The sequence below is a fragment of the Chiroxiphia lanceolata genome, chromosome 7, assembly GCF_009829145.1.
Source record: "Chiroxiphia lanceolata isolate bChiLan1 chromosome 7, bChiLan1.pri, whole genome shotgun sequence".
NCBI classification, from domain to species: Eukaryota; Metazoa; Chordata; class Aves; order Passeriformes; family Pipridae; genus Chiroxiphia; species Chiroxiphia lanceolata.
Genome location: NC_045643.1, coordinates 39,751,339 through 39,771,055, shown reverse-complemented (window position 1 = coordinate 39,771,055; position 19,717 = coordinate 39,751,339). Strand labels below are relative to the sequence as shown.

At 42.7% G+C, this 19,717-nt stretch overlaps 1 protein-coding gene across 5 annotated transcripts in view; it reads right to left on the bottom strand.

Moving 5' to 3' along the window:
• Nucleotides 1–19,717, bottom strand: part of TANC1 (tetratricopeptide repeat, ankyrin repeat and coiled-coil containing 1) — a 68,363-nt gene that overhangs the window by 9,736 nt on the left and 38,910 nt on the right. For all 5 annotated transcript variants that reach the window (XM_032692954.1, XM_032692952.1, XM_032692953.1 and 2 more), the window contains 14 exons: nt 19,604–19,705; nt 17,805–17,926; nt 16,674–16,860; nt 12,226–12,483; nt 11,505–11,624; nt 10,210–10,491; nt 9,154–9,317; nt 7,715–7,946; nt 7,111–7,277; nt 5,216–5,823; nt 3,773–3,881; nt 3,438–3,560; nt 2,401–2,637; nt 1,608–1,793 (listed from right to left, as the gene is read on the bottom strand). In XM_032692954.1, coding sequence (XP_032548845.1) covers nt 1,608–1,793; nt 2,401–2,637; nt 3,438–3,560; nt 3,773–3,881; nt 5,216–5,823; nt 7,111–7,277; nt 7,715–7,946; nt 9,154–9,317; nt 10,210–10,491; nt 11,505–11,624; nt 12,226–12,483; nt 16,674–16,860; nt 17,805–17,926; nt 19,604–19,705 — 2,897 coding nt within the window. The remainder of the gene's footprint in view (nt 1–1,607; nt 1,794–2,400; nt 2,638–3,437; nt 3,561–3,772; nt 3,882–5,215; nt 5,824–7,110; nt 7,278–7,714; nt 7,947–9,153; nt 9,318–10,209; nt 10,492–11,504; nt 11,625–12,225; nt 12,484–16,673; nt 16,861–17,804; nt 17,927–19,603; nt 19,706–19,717) is intronic.

The following is a 19,717-nucleotide window of genomic DNA, read 5'->3' as shown; positions in this document are numbered from 1 at the left end:
CTTGCAAAGGATAAAAGATGTAAAACAGGAAGTTTGGGATGCCACAGGTAAAGAAAAGGATCTGGGTATTTTCAGGCTGTCTGAAAACTGTTGTATACAATGTATAGAAAATCCTAGAATTTTTGCTAGAACATAATTTATTTAAAATTCATGAAACACACAGGTCCTTTTTTCTAGCTAAGAAGAACTGAGCTTCTTAATGTCTTAAGAATAGAGAACCACGGACATTTTCTGGTAAGTATGATTAATGTCATCTGTTTTGCTGGTATTGAGGAGCTGACTGGTTTCATTTAATCACTGGATAACAAGCAAGAACTTTTACAAGAGTGAAGGAATTATCCATTAATCCCAGTTAACCACAGTTCAGAATCCTCAAGTTTATATTTTAAGACAGCAATGGCTTATATATCATATCATAAATTGACTTCATGTAGGCATTTCTATATGTTAATCATCTAAATAACTTTAAGGATCAGATTCTTGATTTTACATTAATTAAAAAATAGATTTAAAAGAAGTAAATATTGAAATGGCTTTATTGAACAGATTTTGTTTCCATTTTTGGCACATCAATTAATACATGACAGCAGATCTCCTCAGCCTAGTGTGATCTTTATTCAAGTACCTTTACTTACCCATTACTTTTATATCAAGGTTACAATTTATTTTCTCAATGAACAGACAACATACTTGTATTACCTAAATATCTAAAGCGTTTTGAGTATTTGTTATGTTTTTACTTCAAGTGTTCCTTCCCAAATTTCTATCTGAAGTGACATTAAGGTCAAGTCCGTAACCTGACACGTAGATCAGGTAAAAAGTTAAGCACGTGCAACTATATGCAATGTAAAATTTGGTATACTATGAAAAAAATTCACTGTGAAGTACATCCACTCAGGTGGATCATCATTACTAGAGAGGAAAAATGTAGACAGAAAATACATATAAAGAAATCCTGAAGCCATATTATTGGGTAGCACTGCGACAGCATTTGCACCAGCAGCGAATACAAACTGGGATAAATACCAGGAGCTTCAGTAATTCTGCCCAAACCTCTTTCAAAAAAGCTGCAAGCATTGTTGCCCCATCCTGCTGAATTCAGGGGACGTGGCAGTGCTGAGCTCCACTCCCCTGGCAGTGCTCCACACGTCATCCTCACCCACCTGGCAGCACCCCACGTGTGATCCTCACCCCTGGCAGTGCCCCAGGTGTGATCCTTACCCACCCGGCAGTGCCCCAGGTGTCATCCTCACCCCCCTGGCAGTGCCCCAGGTGTGATGCTCACCCCCCTGGCAGTGCCCCAGGTGTGATGCTCACCCCCCTGGCAGTGCCCCAGGTGTCATCCTCACCCCCCTGGCAGTGCCCCAGGTGTCATCCTCACCCCCCTGGCAGTGCCCCAGGTGTGATGCTCACCCCCCTGGCAGTGCCCCAGGTGTGATGCTCACCCCCCTGGCAGTGCCCCAGGTGTCATCCTCACCCCCCTGGCAGTGCCCCAGGTGTGATGCTCACCCCCTGGCAGTGCCCCAGGTGTGATGCTCACCCCCCTGGCAGTGCCCCAGGTGTCATCCTCACCCCCTGGCAGTGCCCCAGGTGTGATGCTCACCCACCTGGCAGTGCCCCATGCTGGCAGCAGCCGTCAGTGCCTGGTGCAGTGCCTGGCGCTTCCGCAGCGCGTCCTGCTCCTGGCACGGAGCCACCCACACCAGCCCCAGCAGGTACTCCAGGATGCCACGGTGCCCTCTCAGGGCACTATGGACCAAGGCACACTGGCCCTTCTTGTCTGCACAGTCGGCCTGCACGGGGGAAAAGGAACATTGGGGGTTAAAAAGCGCAGTAAAAGGCCTGGAGAGGAGACCTGGAGCACTGGGGGAGAGCAGCTGCCACTCCTGCTGTCCAGGGCAGCCAGGGACATCTGGGGAATTATAGGTCAGGCAGCCTCACCTCAGTGGCTGGGAAAGCAATGGAAAACAGAATCCAGAAACCACTGCCAAACACAAGAAGGACAAGAAGGTGACCAGGAGCTGTCAGCATGGGTTTGCCAAGGCTAGATGAAGCTTGGTCAGCTGGACAGCCTGGGGTTCCAAGGGGATGGGAGGGGGAGTGAGGAGAGCTAGGGATGCTCTCAACCTCAACTTTAGGGGGCTCTGACACTCCTTCAGTAAGACAAATAAGCTGATGAGAAGGTCCTGTAAGTGCACAGTGAGGTGCACCCCAAACTGGCTGAAGAGATCTGGCAGAGGGTTGTGATTAATGGCACAAGGAAAACACTTCACGGAAGTCTGGACTGTCACCCAGGACTATATCTGATAATTATATATTTCTGTAATCAATAACAGTTTTCTTAGGCCTTTGCCTGACTCTCTTGGCTGCACACTCTGCAGTCTTTGTGCACCAGCTCACCTTTGCACCTCTTTTACACAGCAGTGACACGATGTTCATGTGACCAGCAGCAGCTGCGTAACTCAGGGCTGTCATCCCATTTTCTGAAGTTCCATCAATAGCAGCTCCAAATTCTAGTAGAAGAGTGACCACTTCTTCATGCCCAAGGTGCGACTGAACACACAGCACTGGAGCATTATTCAGTACTTCAGTCCTGTAATTCACATTTGCTCCTGCCAAAATCAGCAGCCGACTCACCTAAAATTTAATTTAAACAGAACAGTATTTTCCTCAGATCTGTCTGAATTTGACACCTTGATCAGGTGTTATTCTCTAATTTTGATACAGATTTTACTGGCAGACATCAACTTTATCACATATATAGCAATATATGAGTGTAAAATTTTCTCTTAGTAAATAATTACTACATTACTGACCAACACACTCTCGATAGAAGACTCGTCTCTCCCCTGAAAACTGATTACTCTCATCACAAATGCATGTGTGACTGAAGATTTAAGTAACTGTCTCCATTAAGAGAGAATCAGATTGCATAAAAAGCAGTCTCAAAAAAAATGAGCAAAGCCTGCGTGTGTGTGTTCACAGACATGCACTTCCCAACCAAAAGGAGCAGCTGGCTCAAAGTCCAGCTCACCAACTTGGATTTCCCTGTCTGTAATCTGGGGATTCAAATAACAATGCAAAGTTATGGCATTTTACATCCTCTCTTCTCACAGCATTTCCCCCTGTTACAACTGTGACATCCCCACAGCCCAGCGAGGCCAGTGGGATGTCTGAGCCCCAGAAATGCACCCACACCCCCCTGTGCTGCAGAGCACGGCGACAGCAGAACCAGGCCTAACCCTTCTTTCCATCAGAACCATCCAGGAAAACTGATCTGGACTTCAACCACAGCTTATGAAAGCACATGAAGGCTTGGTACACAAAGGAGTTCAGTCCAGGTGTGAGCACCTTTTCTGCTAAAACTTCAACACCAACCAGTGGCAGCAGCAGCACCAGATGAAGCGCTGACTGTATGAGAAGGCTGATTTTCTTACCTTCACATTGGGTGTGTAGATGTTTCTTAGAGAAGCCAGGGCTGTGGACAGTCCATCAGTACTATAACCAATCCACAGGGCTTGGAGATGACTGGAAGAAATTCCGGTCCTTTTACTCTGACCCTAACAGGAATGATATAACAGGAGATCTCTCTATAAGATTAGAAATACTATTTTGATCTACAACTCAGTATAAAGAGAAGTAACAATTTGGTCGTTAGCACTACCAAGTATTTTGCATAAGCTCCTAACAAATTATTCAAGGAAGTCAGAGGAGAATCTCTATGACCCATTCTCATGAGGAGGTAATAAAACTACTGAGTTACAAGCTTTACCTTAAAAATGTGAGCTTTAAGGATGTGATGACCAAGTTCCATAGTTTGTTGGCGATTTAACTTCCCCTCTTGTCGAGAAAACATGAAAGCCAGTAGAGCATGTCCATTCCTAGTAAAAAGGATTGAGAACCACTTTTATAACTGTATCTCAGTAAATATCCTAACATGTCTAGGTGCCTGTTATAACAGCCAACTTTGTCAGACTACTGAAACACACCACTACATCTGAACAAAATTCCTTCCATAACGAAATAACACAAAAAGAAAAGAGGCAAATTTTGAAGTTGAAACACAGTCCTGGTATTTCTCTGTTGTCCCCTCGCAGGGGGCCCATGTCAGCTTGACTCTGGTTTACTGCTCCCTTTTGTGTTCTTGAGCCAGGAACTGCAGGCACCTGAGAGAGAAGCCAATTCTTTTAGAAACACAAGATCTGGGTCCTTTTGAAATTTGAGATAAAATGTGAATTTAGTAATTCGACACCTACATTAGTGGTGGTCAGTGTTCTAGACAACAGTGGCAGTGGTACAAGCCTGAGGAAACAAGGTTATCTGTCATACACTATTCATTAATGGGATGTACGCTGCAACTGGGCAATTAACCGTAGGCTAACTGGACTCTTCAGCTGAGGGGGAAGTTGCAGGGGGCTTCTCACCCTGCCTTCAGAAATTTCTGGACAGACCTTTCCAAAGCCAGCAGCTTTCCCTAAGCCCAGGTAGCCCCCACTGCTGCTGGGGCTGGTGCTGGGAGTGCCCAGTGTGGTGGAACCGGGGGGGCCATGAGGCTGCAACCCCCCAGTCCCACCTACAGAACTGGCTCTGTTACAGACACGTGAAAGCACAGACAAGTCTTGGGCTGGTCATAATGTCAAATGTAAGCATTATTTATTCTTTTGTAAAACCCCAAAACTGTAAACCCTGAAGAACATGAAAAAAATGGAAGGAGCTGACTGTGAGAATGTAACCAGTAACAGTCATTGTCTCCAACTCAACCAACTCCTGCTCCTCAAGTCACAGAAAGGGAGCTGGAACAAACTGAAACAATGCCAGGAGGATATAATTACACCACAATATGTCTTACTATTTTTATATTTAAAAGAGCCCAAATGATCTTCCCCTTCTATTCCTGCACTCTATATAGGCAAGGTGCTGATGCACTTGATTCTTAACAATTCTGCTATATTAATAACAACACAGTACTCTCATTTCTCCATGAAGGTAGTAGCAAAGTCAAATGCAAACTTTTGACTTCTACAGAGTCAATTATGCATTGTAACCTTTGACTTCAAGTCAAGTCTACCTCTAAACATATAAAAGTTTTAATTTTGGAAAAAATTAGGTGTACTTATGCTTTAACATCCCTCTTTCCTCTCACCAGCTGTTGCAATCAATTATACAAAACACAACTGCAGCTATTTGAAACCAAATTACTGCATGTTTTATTTACCTTGGCTCACATAAGAAGTCAGTATTTTCACCATCTGCTCTCCAGATAAGCCATTCCCTGAAGGAAGGATGGCAGAACATGCGTGTTTTGTCACGTCTTTTGATCAGAAAACACGAAAGGGCTTCCATCCTCTGGCTGAAGTCTTCCCACTGGTGTTCCCCATTTATCTGTCCTGCATTAATAGCCTGGAAAATCTGGTCATCTGTCATGGGATGCAGGGATGCCAGTGCCACATTGAGTATGGGCTGGGCTCGCTCAAAAGCAGAGTTTGTCATGAACTTCATATTGCACTGCAGTAAGTACAGCTCTGACAGAGACACAGGAACAACCTTGTAGCTTGCACTTTTGATTACTAAGTGACCCTTTTGGAAAAGATCCAGAGTGAGTTTCAAATAGAGATAAGATCCCAGGCTTCTCATGATCAGGTGGTTACTCACTTTCCCAATAGTAGCTGCATCAGCTTTTCCATTTAAAGATATGTTGTTTATGATTTCTTGGCTGCTATTAATTCTGTACTGAATGTAAGCATTCAAATCATTGTGAATTTCCTTGTTGTCTGGAAAATTGTCCAGGGATATTGCAATAAATGGTAGTGAACTTACTACTTCCTGTGAGGGGGAGAGGGAAAAAAAAAAAGAAAGAAAAAACAAACCCAGAGGCATTATAGTATTCCAGCACTGAGAACTCCATGACACATCTCTGCTGTGTTTCTCTTCTGTAGTGAGTATCAGACAAAGCAATTTAGTATCCCTGTGACGGCTTTGCAAATACCATCCCCTGATAACAGGTAGAACAGTACTTCTACATTTTATCAGTTTTCATAGGAAAGTATCAAATATCACAGTGACCAAGCTCAGCAGTTGAAGTGGATGAGCTATAGAAATGATCACTTCAAACCAGAATACAGTTACCAGAGTTAGACCCTAAGACAGGCCAGGGGAAGGGGCAGGTAAGAGGAATGATATATTAGGTAGGAAAGATTTATTAAGAAGTATCATAAATGACAAGAGAGAAAAGCATCTCCTTTTCATGTTATCTTCCAGTAACAATGTACCAGAAAGGCACCATCCACACATCCCCAGCCCAGGGTGGCTGAAGGCAAGTGCCAAGTGTGGCACAGTTTGACACTTCAGCAGCTTCACCTGAACATGTTTTTATGTTTATGCAAATAAAGATCCAAAAGATCTACAACTTTTAACTTCAACTTCTTACCTACAGTAAAACTTCTAAAGTTTCAAAATTCTAAAGTTTTACTTTAGAATTTCTAAAATTAAAGTTTAGGAACTAAAAACTTCTTGCATAGAGGTATCACAAGGGTTTAAAACTAACTTCTCCACACTCCCTCAACACAAAAAGGAACTCTCTATTCCACTTTATGCAGTTACATGGATTTCTAAAAGCTGCACTGTCAGGCCAGTGAGATGTCTTAATCACAGACACACATCTCCAGACAGGGAACAGTCCCTACTGCAGAAAATAAAAAAAACTTCAGTTGAGAAATCAATCAACTCTTCAGCCAGTTAGACACTCCTAGTGCTCCTGGCAGGCAGGCAGAGATGGGATGAACTCCAGGAGGCCGTACTGAAGCACATCTGCACCTTGCCATTGCAGTCCTGAGGGCCAAGGGAACAGACTCCAATTTTACTATTTTTTACTATTTTACTATTTCTTATCAATTCTACTGGCAGACTCAAGAGTGATTCACAACTAAAAAGGCCTCCAATATCATATTTGTGTACTGTGAATAAACACGTGACAACAAAGGAAGGAAAAAACCCAAGAGACTTCACTTTGAATTCCTGTAAACCCAGTATTTTTCATGATAATGCACCTGCACCAATATAAACGATTGTTTAGTCTTTAAGGGTAAGAAAAGTGCTAAAAGGTGTTTTTACCTGGAAGTTAGTTCTTACAGTCACAATGAGCTTCAGCCAGGGAGGAAACTTACAGATTATACTTGTGATAAATGAAGAAATTGTGTCACCATAATCAGGCTTATGAAATTCAGCATCATTTAAACCATCTACCAAAATTATGTAGTCTTCCTCAGGAATCTTCTGCTCTGAAATTTGAAAATAAAAAAGGAAAGGATGAAAACAAATTCTCCCATTAAATGACACATTTTTGTCCTCAAATTTTTATCCTCATCCACTTTGCAAATTCTTAGGCGCAGACAATTACAAGAGAAAACGTCACAAATGCATCTGAAAACAAAACCCTTTAATGTGAATGTGCAGCCTTAACTTCAAGCTACAGTCATCCTTCAGTTTTCTGGCAAAAAAAAAAAAAGTAAAGCTTCCATGACCTTTAGTAAGTTTCATAGAATTTTAATTTAAAACACAAATCAACCGCTGAAAACCCACCTGTTATTGTTACAAACAACTACCACAATTAAGGAATAATCCCTTTCTCCAGGAATATCCTGCTTTCTTTAGTTCTGATTTCTTTTCCACGTTTCCTGCAGTTCAGATCCCATCTCCGGGTCCCTGCTGACCGTACCTTTCCTGAGGTGTGTGAGCGGCTCCAGCACTCCCCTCCTGAAGGCCGTGGCGGGGTCCTGCACGCAGGACCGCAGGCTCAGCAGGCTCTGCAGCTGGGGCTCCCTGCCCAGCAGCTCCCGGAAGGCTGCCAGCTGCTGGCAGCGGCACAGCAGCGCGGCCACGCTGTGCACGAACTCGGGCACCAGGCACGTGTACGTGTTGTCAGCCTGGCAGTAGTGATAAGCCACCACCTGGAGAGGGTGGAAACCAAAAAGCATCACCTTCTCAGTATTTCAGCTGGGTACTAGTTAGTGTAGTTATAACAAAGTGTTATCAAACTTCTCCCTCATCGACAAAATACTCTTCAGCATCAGATCCAACCCCACAGGCCTGGGTCAAACACAGGCAGGAAGGCAAAGAGTAGATTTTTGACCTTGCAGGGCACGCAGAGAGGAAAAGAAACCAAAGTTTCACATTCTGGCAGGAAAACAGCAATTGGAGTTTGTGGCATTTGGATACAGTGGGGAAGCAGCTAAATAACTAAGCAGTACAAGAGAAGTAACTTGAGGCTCTGACCTATTAGCTGGGATTTAACAACACTGTGTCTCACACTGTAACAACCAAGGACTAATTTGATCATGATCAGGCAGAAGTAAATGACAGACAGCTATTAAAGACATGCTCACATAAGCCAATGGAGAAATGGGACAACTAGCTTTATTCTGAGTATTGCAAAGATGTGTATTACTTAAAAATAAACCAGGACATAAGCCATATTTCTTTGGAAAAAAAAAATCCAACCACAAGAAGAACACGGCAAACAAAAAAAGCCTGCACTTCAGAGGCTTTCATAACACTGCTTCTAACTAACACATATCACTTCAAAGATTGCATGTGTTATGTTTTCAGCATAACTATTCGTATAAAGTATGTAATTCAGACATTCCTTATTTTTACTACTTAAGCAAAAAATAAAACACTTAACATAGCAATCTAATGCAAAAATGACTTCAGTCTCTCAGAGTGTGGAAAACAGAAGAACTACATTCAGACTCAACCTGTATCGCAGCAGCATATATAGATGGATTATATACAGACCAAAGATTTTATTCCCCCCCCCTCAATTCTGCTTTTGGAAGGTACATTGAGCAGCTCCCTGGAAAGAACACACAGCCTACTTGGCAAGGAAAGGATCCCAACTTCCCACAGCCCCACAAAACTGAAGAGAAAGTGTTAACCTGACTCTTTCCAAGACCAAGAAGGATCCAAGTGACCCCCTGAAAGGCAGCAGAGGCAGGTAGCTGGTTTCACCAGCCACCAAACAGAGCCATCCCACAGGTGCCCAGGTGACTGCCCCTCTGCCAGCACTGCCTGTGCCTCCCAGGGGGCTCTGCAAAGCAGTGACCCCACCTGAGAGCTCCCCAGCACTCTGAACGTCTGTGAGGAGTGAGAGCTCACCTTGGAAGCAAGGCGCCTCACAGCATCTCCCGCCTGAGTTTTGCATTCAGGAGCAGCAGGACAAGTCAGAGTCTTGACCTTAATGTCACTTGTACTGGTGTCACCTGCTGGAGGGGCACATGGGGGTAACTGGCTTAATGGAATCTCCTGGCAGGAGTCACCACCTGTAACAAACACAAAAGAGACCAAATTTGCTGGTAGCAGGCTGCTTTTTAGGAATACATCATGGAGTATTTTTACTGCTAGAGTAAAAATTAACACTGAGAAACAGCACTACAAGAAACTTGCAATTAGTCTGATAAATACAGGCCCACATTTGCAACTTCACAATTTTAAAACAACTCAACAGACCTTTAGGTCAAAATTACAGAATTACTGAAAGCAAAACCATGGTGATGTGAAGAGTTTCCTTCCGAAAACTACACACACAAAGCTTCATTTAAACTAACAGTTATTACATGATTGATCTCTTGGGAAACAGAAACAATTTATCACTGCTATTATTAATAATAGTAATATTTCAAGTGTCAGTAGGGGAAGTAGCAGTAATGGCAGCCTCACCATCCTTCCAGTTAACATAGGCACTGGACTGGTCTGGTGACAGGATGATATGGATCCCAGGAGAAGACAGAATTTTCTCCACAGTTTTATTCTCACCTCTACAGAAATTCTATGGAAGGCACGTGGCATACAGAGGTAACGGAACGCTCACTGCTCCCTTTCCAAATTCACGGGAGACAAAGCTACTACAGTCACATCTCAGAGCCTGGGTACACACTGCCTGGCAGAGGGAAGAGATCCTGGGGTACACACTGCCTGGCAGAGGGAAGAGATCCTGCACACTGCCTCATGTTACCACCTCTCTGATGGGCTGAGCCCACACTATGTATGTAGAAGGTATTGGTCAGAACACACAATTTTAACTTTAGCTTCCTTTGCTCACTGGAAGAAACACGTTTCCTAAGGAGCTGATGAGGCCCAACGACCTCAAGCCAAAGAGCAAACATGTGACTCCTGCTGTCAGCACACTAACCCAAACAAGGAAAAGGAACCTACTTTTGGGGGATGAATTAGGGCTGTTGGAAGCTATTTGCCTCATGCGACTTCCATGGCAGCTGAGTGCCACCAGCCGCGAGATGACGGCAGTCTTCCCAAATCCCACATTTCCAGTGATGACCACTCCCCTGTTCCCTGCTGGGTCAGGACTCTGCAGCTTTTCTTCAATGGCCTGGAACAGCCACTCTCTTCCAACAAACACCGAGTCTGTGGTTATGCTCGGCACCTCGAACAGCAGCGGCTTCAGCAAAATGTCCTGGGGCTTGTAGGGGATGAAACGAGCTGGGAAGAGGTGGCAGGGAGGAAGGTTCATTAGAAGAAACTTGACGTGCACTAAAACAACACAGTTTCAGAAGGGAATGGCATTTAGTGGTCACAATATGACTTTTTAGAGCCTTCATCATGAAAACAATAGACTGATCTGCTCAGCTCAGGTCATCTCCATGACCTGAATTAAACTGTATGAATTAAAGGGAAGAAACTACCAGTATAATTTGGTGATATTTTATGGCTGAACTTGAGTTAATAAGTTGCAGAATCCAAAAAGTTTTCTTAAAAATGCATTAATAATTCTATAAATGGGGAAGTGCCAAATATTTTTCATTTCAGAGTGAACATGCTGCTGAGCATTTGAGTGTTAGGTCTTCAGATCTGTAAAGACACTTACAGAGGAACAGAGAAAGGCAGAGAGAATAAATAATTTTTTCTGCTTTAAAAAACCCCTTCATTTTAAAGTAATATTAAAAAAATTACTACCTCCTTGCTTTTTGTACTTTTGAAGTCACAAGATCAGAAGTTACATGCTTAATTACTTGATCTATATATCAGGCAAACACCTGACAACTTAGAGAAGAATTTGGGTTTGATTGCATAAAATATATTAAAATTTATGGGAATAATAATGTTAACTAATAAAATGCTCTAAAGATTCATTACCCAAATCTAATGTTACACAAATGCTGTTTCAACATCCAACTATGACTATGAAAAGCCATCAGTGAAAAAGCACAGTATAGTGTCTACATATGATCTCAAGATCAGTTTTACCAGTTTACTTAAGATTTTTCTGCTTTTAATTGCCATTGGTTGTGACGGATGCACAGGCACTCAGTTCAGTCTCTGAACCCCAGCATCGCGCAGGGAAAAGTGTAAGCAAGCCTCCTATCTGCAGCCACGTGGAGTGATGTGTAAGGAGCACCCTGAAGGGCTGTTCTGGAGGATCATGCACAGGACAGGATCCCTGCAGGCCCGTGGGACTGTGCCAGTTCAGAGGCAGCTCCAGGCAGCTCCGTTACCTTCGTGCTGCGCTCTCCCGCCGGCCGCGCCGTGCCAGGGCAAGCGGATGGAGGTGCGCAAGGGAGTGTTCCTCTGCCCATCCAAGTAGCTCAGGTCCTCCAGTTTGGTTGAACTTGTTGCTAGAGTATTAAAGGACTGAAGATTATTCTTCTCTCCACATAAGTTACCAGAGTGTTATTATTTATCACAGTTCTTCCTCCACATGGTACTTACAGAGAAGTTTTTCTAGACAATGGCAGCGAAGCCATTCATGTCATAACATTTACAAAATGCTTTTCAATCAAGTTCACTGAAGATTTGGTTGGGTTTTTCCCCATTTAGATGGCCCTCACATCTGCCTTAACTTCCTCATGTTGCAAACAGTTCTCACATTAAGAGTTTCCTTTTTCACTGTGAGAACAACCACCTCAGCAAGGTCAGAAGTGTTAGGAACAGGTTCAGGTATTACCTTCTAACACACTACCTGATCCCACATAGAATCCTGCAATAACTGATGGACTTTGCAAGTCCTAACCTAACCAAATACCTAGTAGAAAGCACAGTAACAGCCCTCTGGATGACAATTTTAAACAACCTAGGTAATGCTAATCTCTTCAGAACAGAGGTTTTTTTCTTTTTGTCCTATAGAGACACTTTCATACTAACAATGTAACTACAGAAAGATTCAACAGAAATGTCCTACCATTAAGAACATCCTTGTTTTCTACCTCAGCACTTTACCTGCAACGGAGTTTGGACGAGGCATTATTAAAGAGCCAGAACTCTGAGCGTAAGGAAGGGGACCCTCTCCTGTTGGTACTTCTTTTGGCAAATTCTCAGCAGATCCAATGGCCTCCTCTTCTGCAACTGGTGAACAATTATCTGTCCTTCGATCACGACTGATGCCATGATGTTTTCCAGCTCTGAGACTCCCATCCTTGCTCCATTCCAAACTGGATCCACTACGATCATCATTTTCTGATGAACTGGTGATAGTGGCTGAAAAAGAGTGAAAAAACCCAACTACAGTACACACCAGAGGAACATGGCATACATGTTAAAAGAGTCATTCTCAAACAGCATTGTGAAGCATAAATGATAAAAATTCAGTGTTGTTCAGGTCTGTCTCACCTAAAATACATAATTACATTAGGATGACAAACAGCCTGCACTCACATATCTGGCAAACTCATCTCGACAGAAACCTTCCAGCAACTGAGCTATGTACTGCTCCTTTCTTAGCTACCTACTACACTTTACTGACAAGAAGAGCAAAGGAGGCCAGATGCACAATGTAAAAGAACCAGTTGAGTGTATTAACAAAATTTCAAATGGTATTAAACATACTGATTCAGGTTTTTTAAGTATTTCAGTGTGCTGCAGTATACAGTAAATCAGAGGGTCAAAGAAAGGTTTTTTGGGGGAGGTTGTTTCTGATGTCACCAGAAAACATTTACAAATAATTTCTCAATACTGGGTGGAACCTATTTTAGGCAGTAAGATGTGCTTATACTGCTATGAAAATTTCCGATGCTGCACAATAAGCAACACAGATCTAGAGGGATCCTCAGTTAAAGGCAGCTGAGAGCACACAGGTGCCTTTGGATGCTGCTACAGAGCAGTGCCTTCCACTGCTGCAGTGACTCACTCCACTGAGACACCACCAACTGCATTATCCAAGGATTCAAATGTTCCACCTTGGTGGCTGAGGATTATCAGAGTGTGTCTTCAGCTGCCTGAGACTGCATTTAACCAAGGCCCCCTGCAATAACTGAAGGTGTGAAGAATTTGTACTCCTGAAGACCTACTCAAATACTGTTTCATAAAACTATGCTCACCTCTTTGCCTAAGAACAGATATACACTTCTTTGGGATGTTTAATATTGAAACTACTCGGTTTCATTTAAAACATTTTTAATTACTTAATTTAAACTCTCATAAAATAACTGAACAACAAATATTTGTTAAAGGTTAAGCCAACAATCAGTGCATTTTGAACACTTTAATCAACAGAGGAAAATACAATACAGGATGAAAGAACATCAGGATTAAAAAACCCCATAAAATTAAAAAATAAAAAATCAGTACCAGTTCAGATAATAGTATCTATATGAACTCCGGGTCCTCCCCAGGCTAACAATTTAAAAGCTAAAGCTATATATATGGCAATTCTACACTCAAGTGGCCAATTCCTTAAGTAAAACGTTCTGGCATACTGGAGCTGCAATGAAACCCAACCATGTGAGCAGCTCCTGGAACTGAGCCTCGTCCAGGCAGGGGAAGGACCAACTGTTCTCCTTCCACACCACCTGCACTGCAGCTTCAGCCCTGAAGGATGGTGAGGTACTTGTACAACTCTGCATTCCTCCAGCTTAGGCTCACCTTCCTAAGGAATGTAAGATCTGACACTTAAATTCAAGAGCTTGTATTCTAAGAAGTACCAATAATATGATACACAATTTAGAGGCAACAGAAGAAAAAAGCTTTTCAGGCACTCCATTAATCCTTACACACACCTTAAACTGCATTCTGTATGACAAATTATTTCATTTTGATGGTTGTGTCAAAAAAATCTGGCCCTTCCTGAAGTAGGAAATCTTTAAACCTCTGATTCCTCCTGGAGTGAAATGCAGCATCAGGAAACCTGGTTGCTCGAGATTTTGTACTCAAAGAGGGGCAAGGATCCAGCAAAGCTTACATTTTGGCCAGCAGCCCAATCTTTTCTCCTACTCAGCTCATTGCTAAAGATTAAAACCTGCCTCCACTACTATTATGTCAAACTCAATAGAAGCAAAGAAGGATTCAGCTACAGCAGTAGAACACTGGAAAACTAAAGGAAACCTGAACCGTAACTAAAAAAGAGGCAAAGGGAGAAAAGACACATTTCCCATCAGTCTGCTGGCCCAGAAAACATAGTGGGAGTAGAAACACAAAGGAAGCCCACGTAAGTAGCATGAAAGAGCAAGATATTTTCATGGCTGGATGAACGCCATCAAAGACACCAGAAAACATATACTTGCTAAGCATAATTTAAAATGCACATTTGCTACTAAAACTTGAATGCTCAGACACATTTGTATATAAGAAGAAAAGCCCAGGTCACTTATCCGAGAGATGCCTCTTCTTTCCTTTCTCAGTTTTATGCCTCTACAGATGCAAGGGGTGCTGCCATGGGTGGCCAGGGGGTGTTCAAATTCTCCCTGAATCTGAGACACGAACAACAGCTCCACAGAGCAGCAGCAGATGATTTTCATGTGGCCCCACAACCCTGAACCACACATTGCCTGAAGGAGCTACACAGAAGTTCCCCCCTGCTCTAGGAGTTTTCTCCTCTCTGCTCTCACACTCACATACTTCTCAACTCCACCATCCTCTCATCTCCCTGTATAATAAAGGACTTCTTTTCATGTTTTTTTTGAAACGCCTTCCTTTTCAGTAGTTTAAATAAGCAACTTTTATCACTGTGTTCTAAAATATTTTCTTTAAAATATTAGTAATTAGGAGGTTATAAAATGATGATGTAGTTGTCACGCCAATACACTATTTTAAACAAACATGAGGCTAGTTCTGACCTTATTTAGAACATGGACATACTGACTATTTAAAGCTTGTAAAGCCTGGGTAGTAGGTTCACACAGTATCTACATTTGTGCTCTTTTTCCAAGAACAACAATTCTGATATACCCTTTCCTTTACATCAAGATGTTCACACTGTCTCAAAAGTAGGTCTTGCACCAAGCTGACCACATAACAATGTGCTATGGAATGAGTTCACAAAATCATTTTCTTAAACTGAAGCACTGAAGTTTCACACAAAAGAGTCTTTTGTTGAATGACAAACATGTCTTTTAGGGTAATGGATCAGTAACAATAATTTATGTCAAAACTTACGACTATTAATTACCTCACTTTATAATAAAATGCAAGAGCATCTATAAAATCATGAAGTGTCACCAGAGTGATCATCATTCATGACAGCAGGGAGAGAGCACTTGCACCTGGAATTCCTTCTCCAAACAGAAGTTGTAAGTAGAAAAGCACTAAGTTCACAGTCAGAGGCAATGACATGTCTTAAGGTTATTTTGTCAAATTCAAGCATTTCAGATCTAAAACTATTTCCAATCTTCAGCCTCCCTAAATTCACTCAATCAGCTGGACTTGACTAAAACCAAAAGTTCTCTTTTGTGTATTGAGAAAGTATTGTGTTAGGAGGCACTTTGAGCTTTGGTTTTGTTGGCAATCTTAACAGTTGTTAAAAACCAATTTTAAAAGGAATTACTTGGTTAAAGAATCAGCATTAAAAAAAGACTAAACCAACAAAGAAGAATAAACCTTCCTACAGTAGTTTATAACATGAAAAATATGCTTTTAACATCTCAGTCTGACCTTCCAGAAAATAACATTAAAGCTTGTCACGTGAGTGCCCAAAGGTGCAGGCAGGTAGTGGTACAGACAGAGACCCACTGGGGCACAGAGCAGAAATAGGGCAGATGGCACAAATGAGGCAGAAAAGGAATTTAATATTTTCTTTAGAGTTGATCAGACTGGCTGAAATACTCAGCTAGGTGGTAAAAGGAGCTGGGTGACAGCTGGGCTGTGAGGGTGGCTGCCTCTCACACTCACCGACTCCCCACAGGAGATGCACCTACACCCTCAGCTCAGTCATCTTTCACTGGAGAATCACACAACTGCACCTCTTCCACAATGCCCCATTTTAGTTTCATTTTCATGCTAATTACTCAAAAGTCTGCATTGTTTTTAAACAGGCTGATTTGATTCTCATAAGAAGTCACACCAATTATTGTTTCCTCAGCTGGAAAGTAAACCAGCTTCAAGCTCTGCTGTGCTTCACCCTTATGAGAAGCATTGAAGAGACCTATATAATGGAAAAGGAAAAAGGCAGAAGGAAATAAGAAATGGAGAAAAACAGAGGAAATTAATTCTTTTAAAGGAAAACGTGGAGAAATTAGAACTGCACTGGGAAAATAAAAGAAGAGAAATGCACACCTAACAACAGCAACTGAGCAACTGTTATAGCCAAGAACAAGGTTTCAGTCTTCCGAGCACAGAGGATTTGAAACAGGATCCGTGGACAGCGCAGGACCAAACACAAGGACGTGCAGCAGCTGTTCAGACTTGTACAACCACGAGGAAAGTGCTGTGTGTTACCTGGGCCTCAGGGTGCTCACCTATGATGCCACTGTCCTTGCTCTCCAGGGTGGAGCTGGGGGTGCTCATGGTGCCGCAGGGGCTGCCCTTGGCCGCCGCTTTGCCGGCGCAGCTGTTGAGGGTGGAGCAGGGGCTGTCGGTGCTGGGCGATGTTGTGCTGCTGGTCAGGGTGGAACAGGGACTCACTCCTCGGCTGGGGACTGCACACTGCCACGGGAAGAGCAGGAACACTCACTCACAGCAGCAGGACACAGAACTACACACCTCGAGGGCAGGCACAGTAAGAACAAAGCAAAGAGCCCATTTTTCAAGGAAAAACTTCAACAAGTAGAAGCTTTGTCTAGACTGGGAATCTTAATCTTTTGTATTACTCTTAAAAAGTGACTTCTGAACCAAAAAAAGGAATTTCACAGATCAGTGGAAGAGCTGCAGTGAGGCAGTTTTCTTCTCTATCAAACATTTTACTGGATATCCTTCCCCTCCACCTCCTGTAGCTATTCTTTGGACAGAAACACTAGAACTGCAGTCTTATCCACATTTCACTATCAATGAAACCCAAACTGATGCACTAAGATTTATGAGGACTGGGAATAAATGTGGATAGAGTAAGGGGCAGGAGCAGAGGCTGGCAGTTACTGTGAAGTTCTGGTTAGCAGATGACTTTCATATGGACAGTAGCTGCTTGCTTCTCTCCAATCCCTCTACCCCAAAGGACAGAGAAAGACTGCCAGAATGACATGAACTTCTCAGGAAAAAACAAACACAACCCTACCCCCAGCATGCTCCCATTTTAACACAACACTGATATTTTGCATTCTCAGAAATCACTGAAAACAAAAGGAAAAAAGTTCCTCCTAAATACTAACATAAGGCCAAGAGAACTCCAGAAGCCATTCACGTTCACAGAAGATTAGATTTAACCTCTAGAAATGATGGGGAGTTTATTCAGTTTGTTTGTTTTGAAACTGTGAGTTGATCTTCCATTCTTAAAAAAAACACTTGTTAAAATTAAAGTACAATTCTATTATTATGTGTCTATTAAAACAGATTGTATTTTGGTAAGTATCAAGTAACTGCAACTAGGAAATAGGGGAAATAACATTAGTCCTCTCTGAAACATGATGAACATTAAATATATTTCATTATCCTACCATAACTTCGTTTTTCTCTTCCATGTGAGCAGAAGTTGGAATCCCTTCCCCCAGTAAAAAACCCAATCTTGTCATCAATTCTTGTGCTGCAGGAGAACAGCTCGAGTCTTTGTCAGGCTTTGCTTTGGAGTGGAGAGAAAAAAAGGTGGTGAAGATTAGAGTCTTGTATTTGGAAACTGTTAAAAGAGCTAAAAAGAGTACAACCAAACTATCCATCAAACTTTTAATTGCTGGTGAGTGTTGGATCCTCTGCATATCTGCACAAATCTAGAGGAGTTAAAACCCACCCTGCCAGTCAAAACAGAAATGGTTAAGTGCAACCAGTTCACCCCTGGACTGATGAGCGACTTAACATGACCATTTTCCCATCTGCAGCACTAAGTTCAGTGCTACCAAAGCTTAGTGGCAGGTTGGGATTCTATTTCTGTAATGTCGAAAAAAATTAGAGGTTAATGACACAGATGCTTTGTAATCTCACAGTTAACACTACAGGTAATACCATAGATTTTTGTTTTGCCTGCTATGCAAAGGACGGACATGAGTTCCCAGCTCTTCTGGCTGCAAAGATATTTAATTCTATCAGTACAGTGCTTTGAAATGTCTTCTGGCATCCAACTGATATAAGAAGACAAAGTTCAAAATGAGGCAACCTCCACCAAAAGCAACCAAGCACAGCTGTGCCCATGGCAAACACCTCTTGCTAATGGAATCTCACAAACAAGACATTTTCCTTCTTCCACTGCAGCACTTTGGCATCACCCACCAACCTGGGACCATCTGCTCTGGCAGGAACATTTACAGAGCATTTATTTCTTTTGTCCATTAAAAAAAATATATACGTAAGCCTGTTCCATCCTCAGGCATAAACAGCTAATTGAGTAAGGAGCATCATCCTACCACTCTGAGAACCATCTCCTCTCAGGAACACTTAACTCTGGAACTGCCAAGAGGGAGACCCAGGAGCACATGCACAGCCACTTCCCTAACAGCACAGGTTTTACTCTGCAAGACTGAATTATCTGATCTCACTTAATCCCAGAAGCAGGAAGTCTATGAAACTAAACAGCAAAAGATTTTTTTTATCTCAGAATTTTCACAAATTGACAGGCCTTCAAATATTTGACTGGAAAATAAATTTTCTCTAAAAAAATTGCCATTTTAAAGTTTACAATTAATCTTTAAGTCACAATCCCGAAGTTATAGAGTTTGTGAAATCACCATCTATTATTATTATATTTAAATTATAACATTGACAAGCCTGAGTAAATGTTAGGCACGGTACCAAATTCAGTCAGTAAGAGAGATCAAAGCCTGAGGTGTTCAACCCAACAAGCACTGTTGAATCCTTACACAGCAGAGGTTAGTGCTGATCCCCAGCAGTTTGCCTGGGAGTACAGCTCTGTGAGAGGAGCATCACGACACGGTCACCTTCAGATGAGGGGGATGAGAACTACATGCTCTCCCAGCTGCACCTAAAACTTGAATGCCAGCACTAAAAGGCTGTGAAGGCACAAGAGGGACCAGGGTAACTACACCGTATCAAATAGACAGTGAAAATAATTACAATTAGATCCATATTTGTTACTAAGTATCAAAAATAAGAGCCTTTTTCTGAAAGAAAACATTGGTTTTTTAAACTGTAGTTTCCTTTAAATGACAGCCCCAAGAACTGAGACAATTACAAAGATAACAGGGGTCTGATGGCAAGCAGCTCCTCCCAGCCACAGGCCCGGGCAGTGTGCACTCCAAACACACTCTGCTCTCCCCACAGCCCCTGCAGCCCCCGCACACACACTCACCGCCGGGGCTGGGCTCCCCTGGCTCCGGGCCCTTCCGCGGGGGCACAGCCGCCTCTCCGGGCACGCGCGGACTCTCCACATACTTGGGCTTCCTGACCGGACCTGCAATGGGAA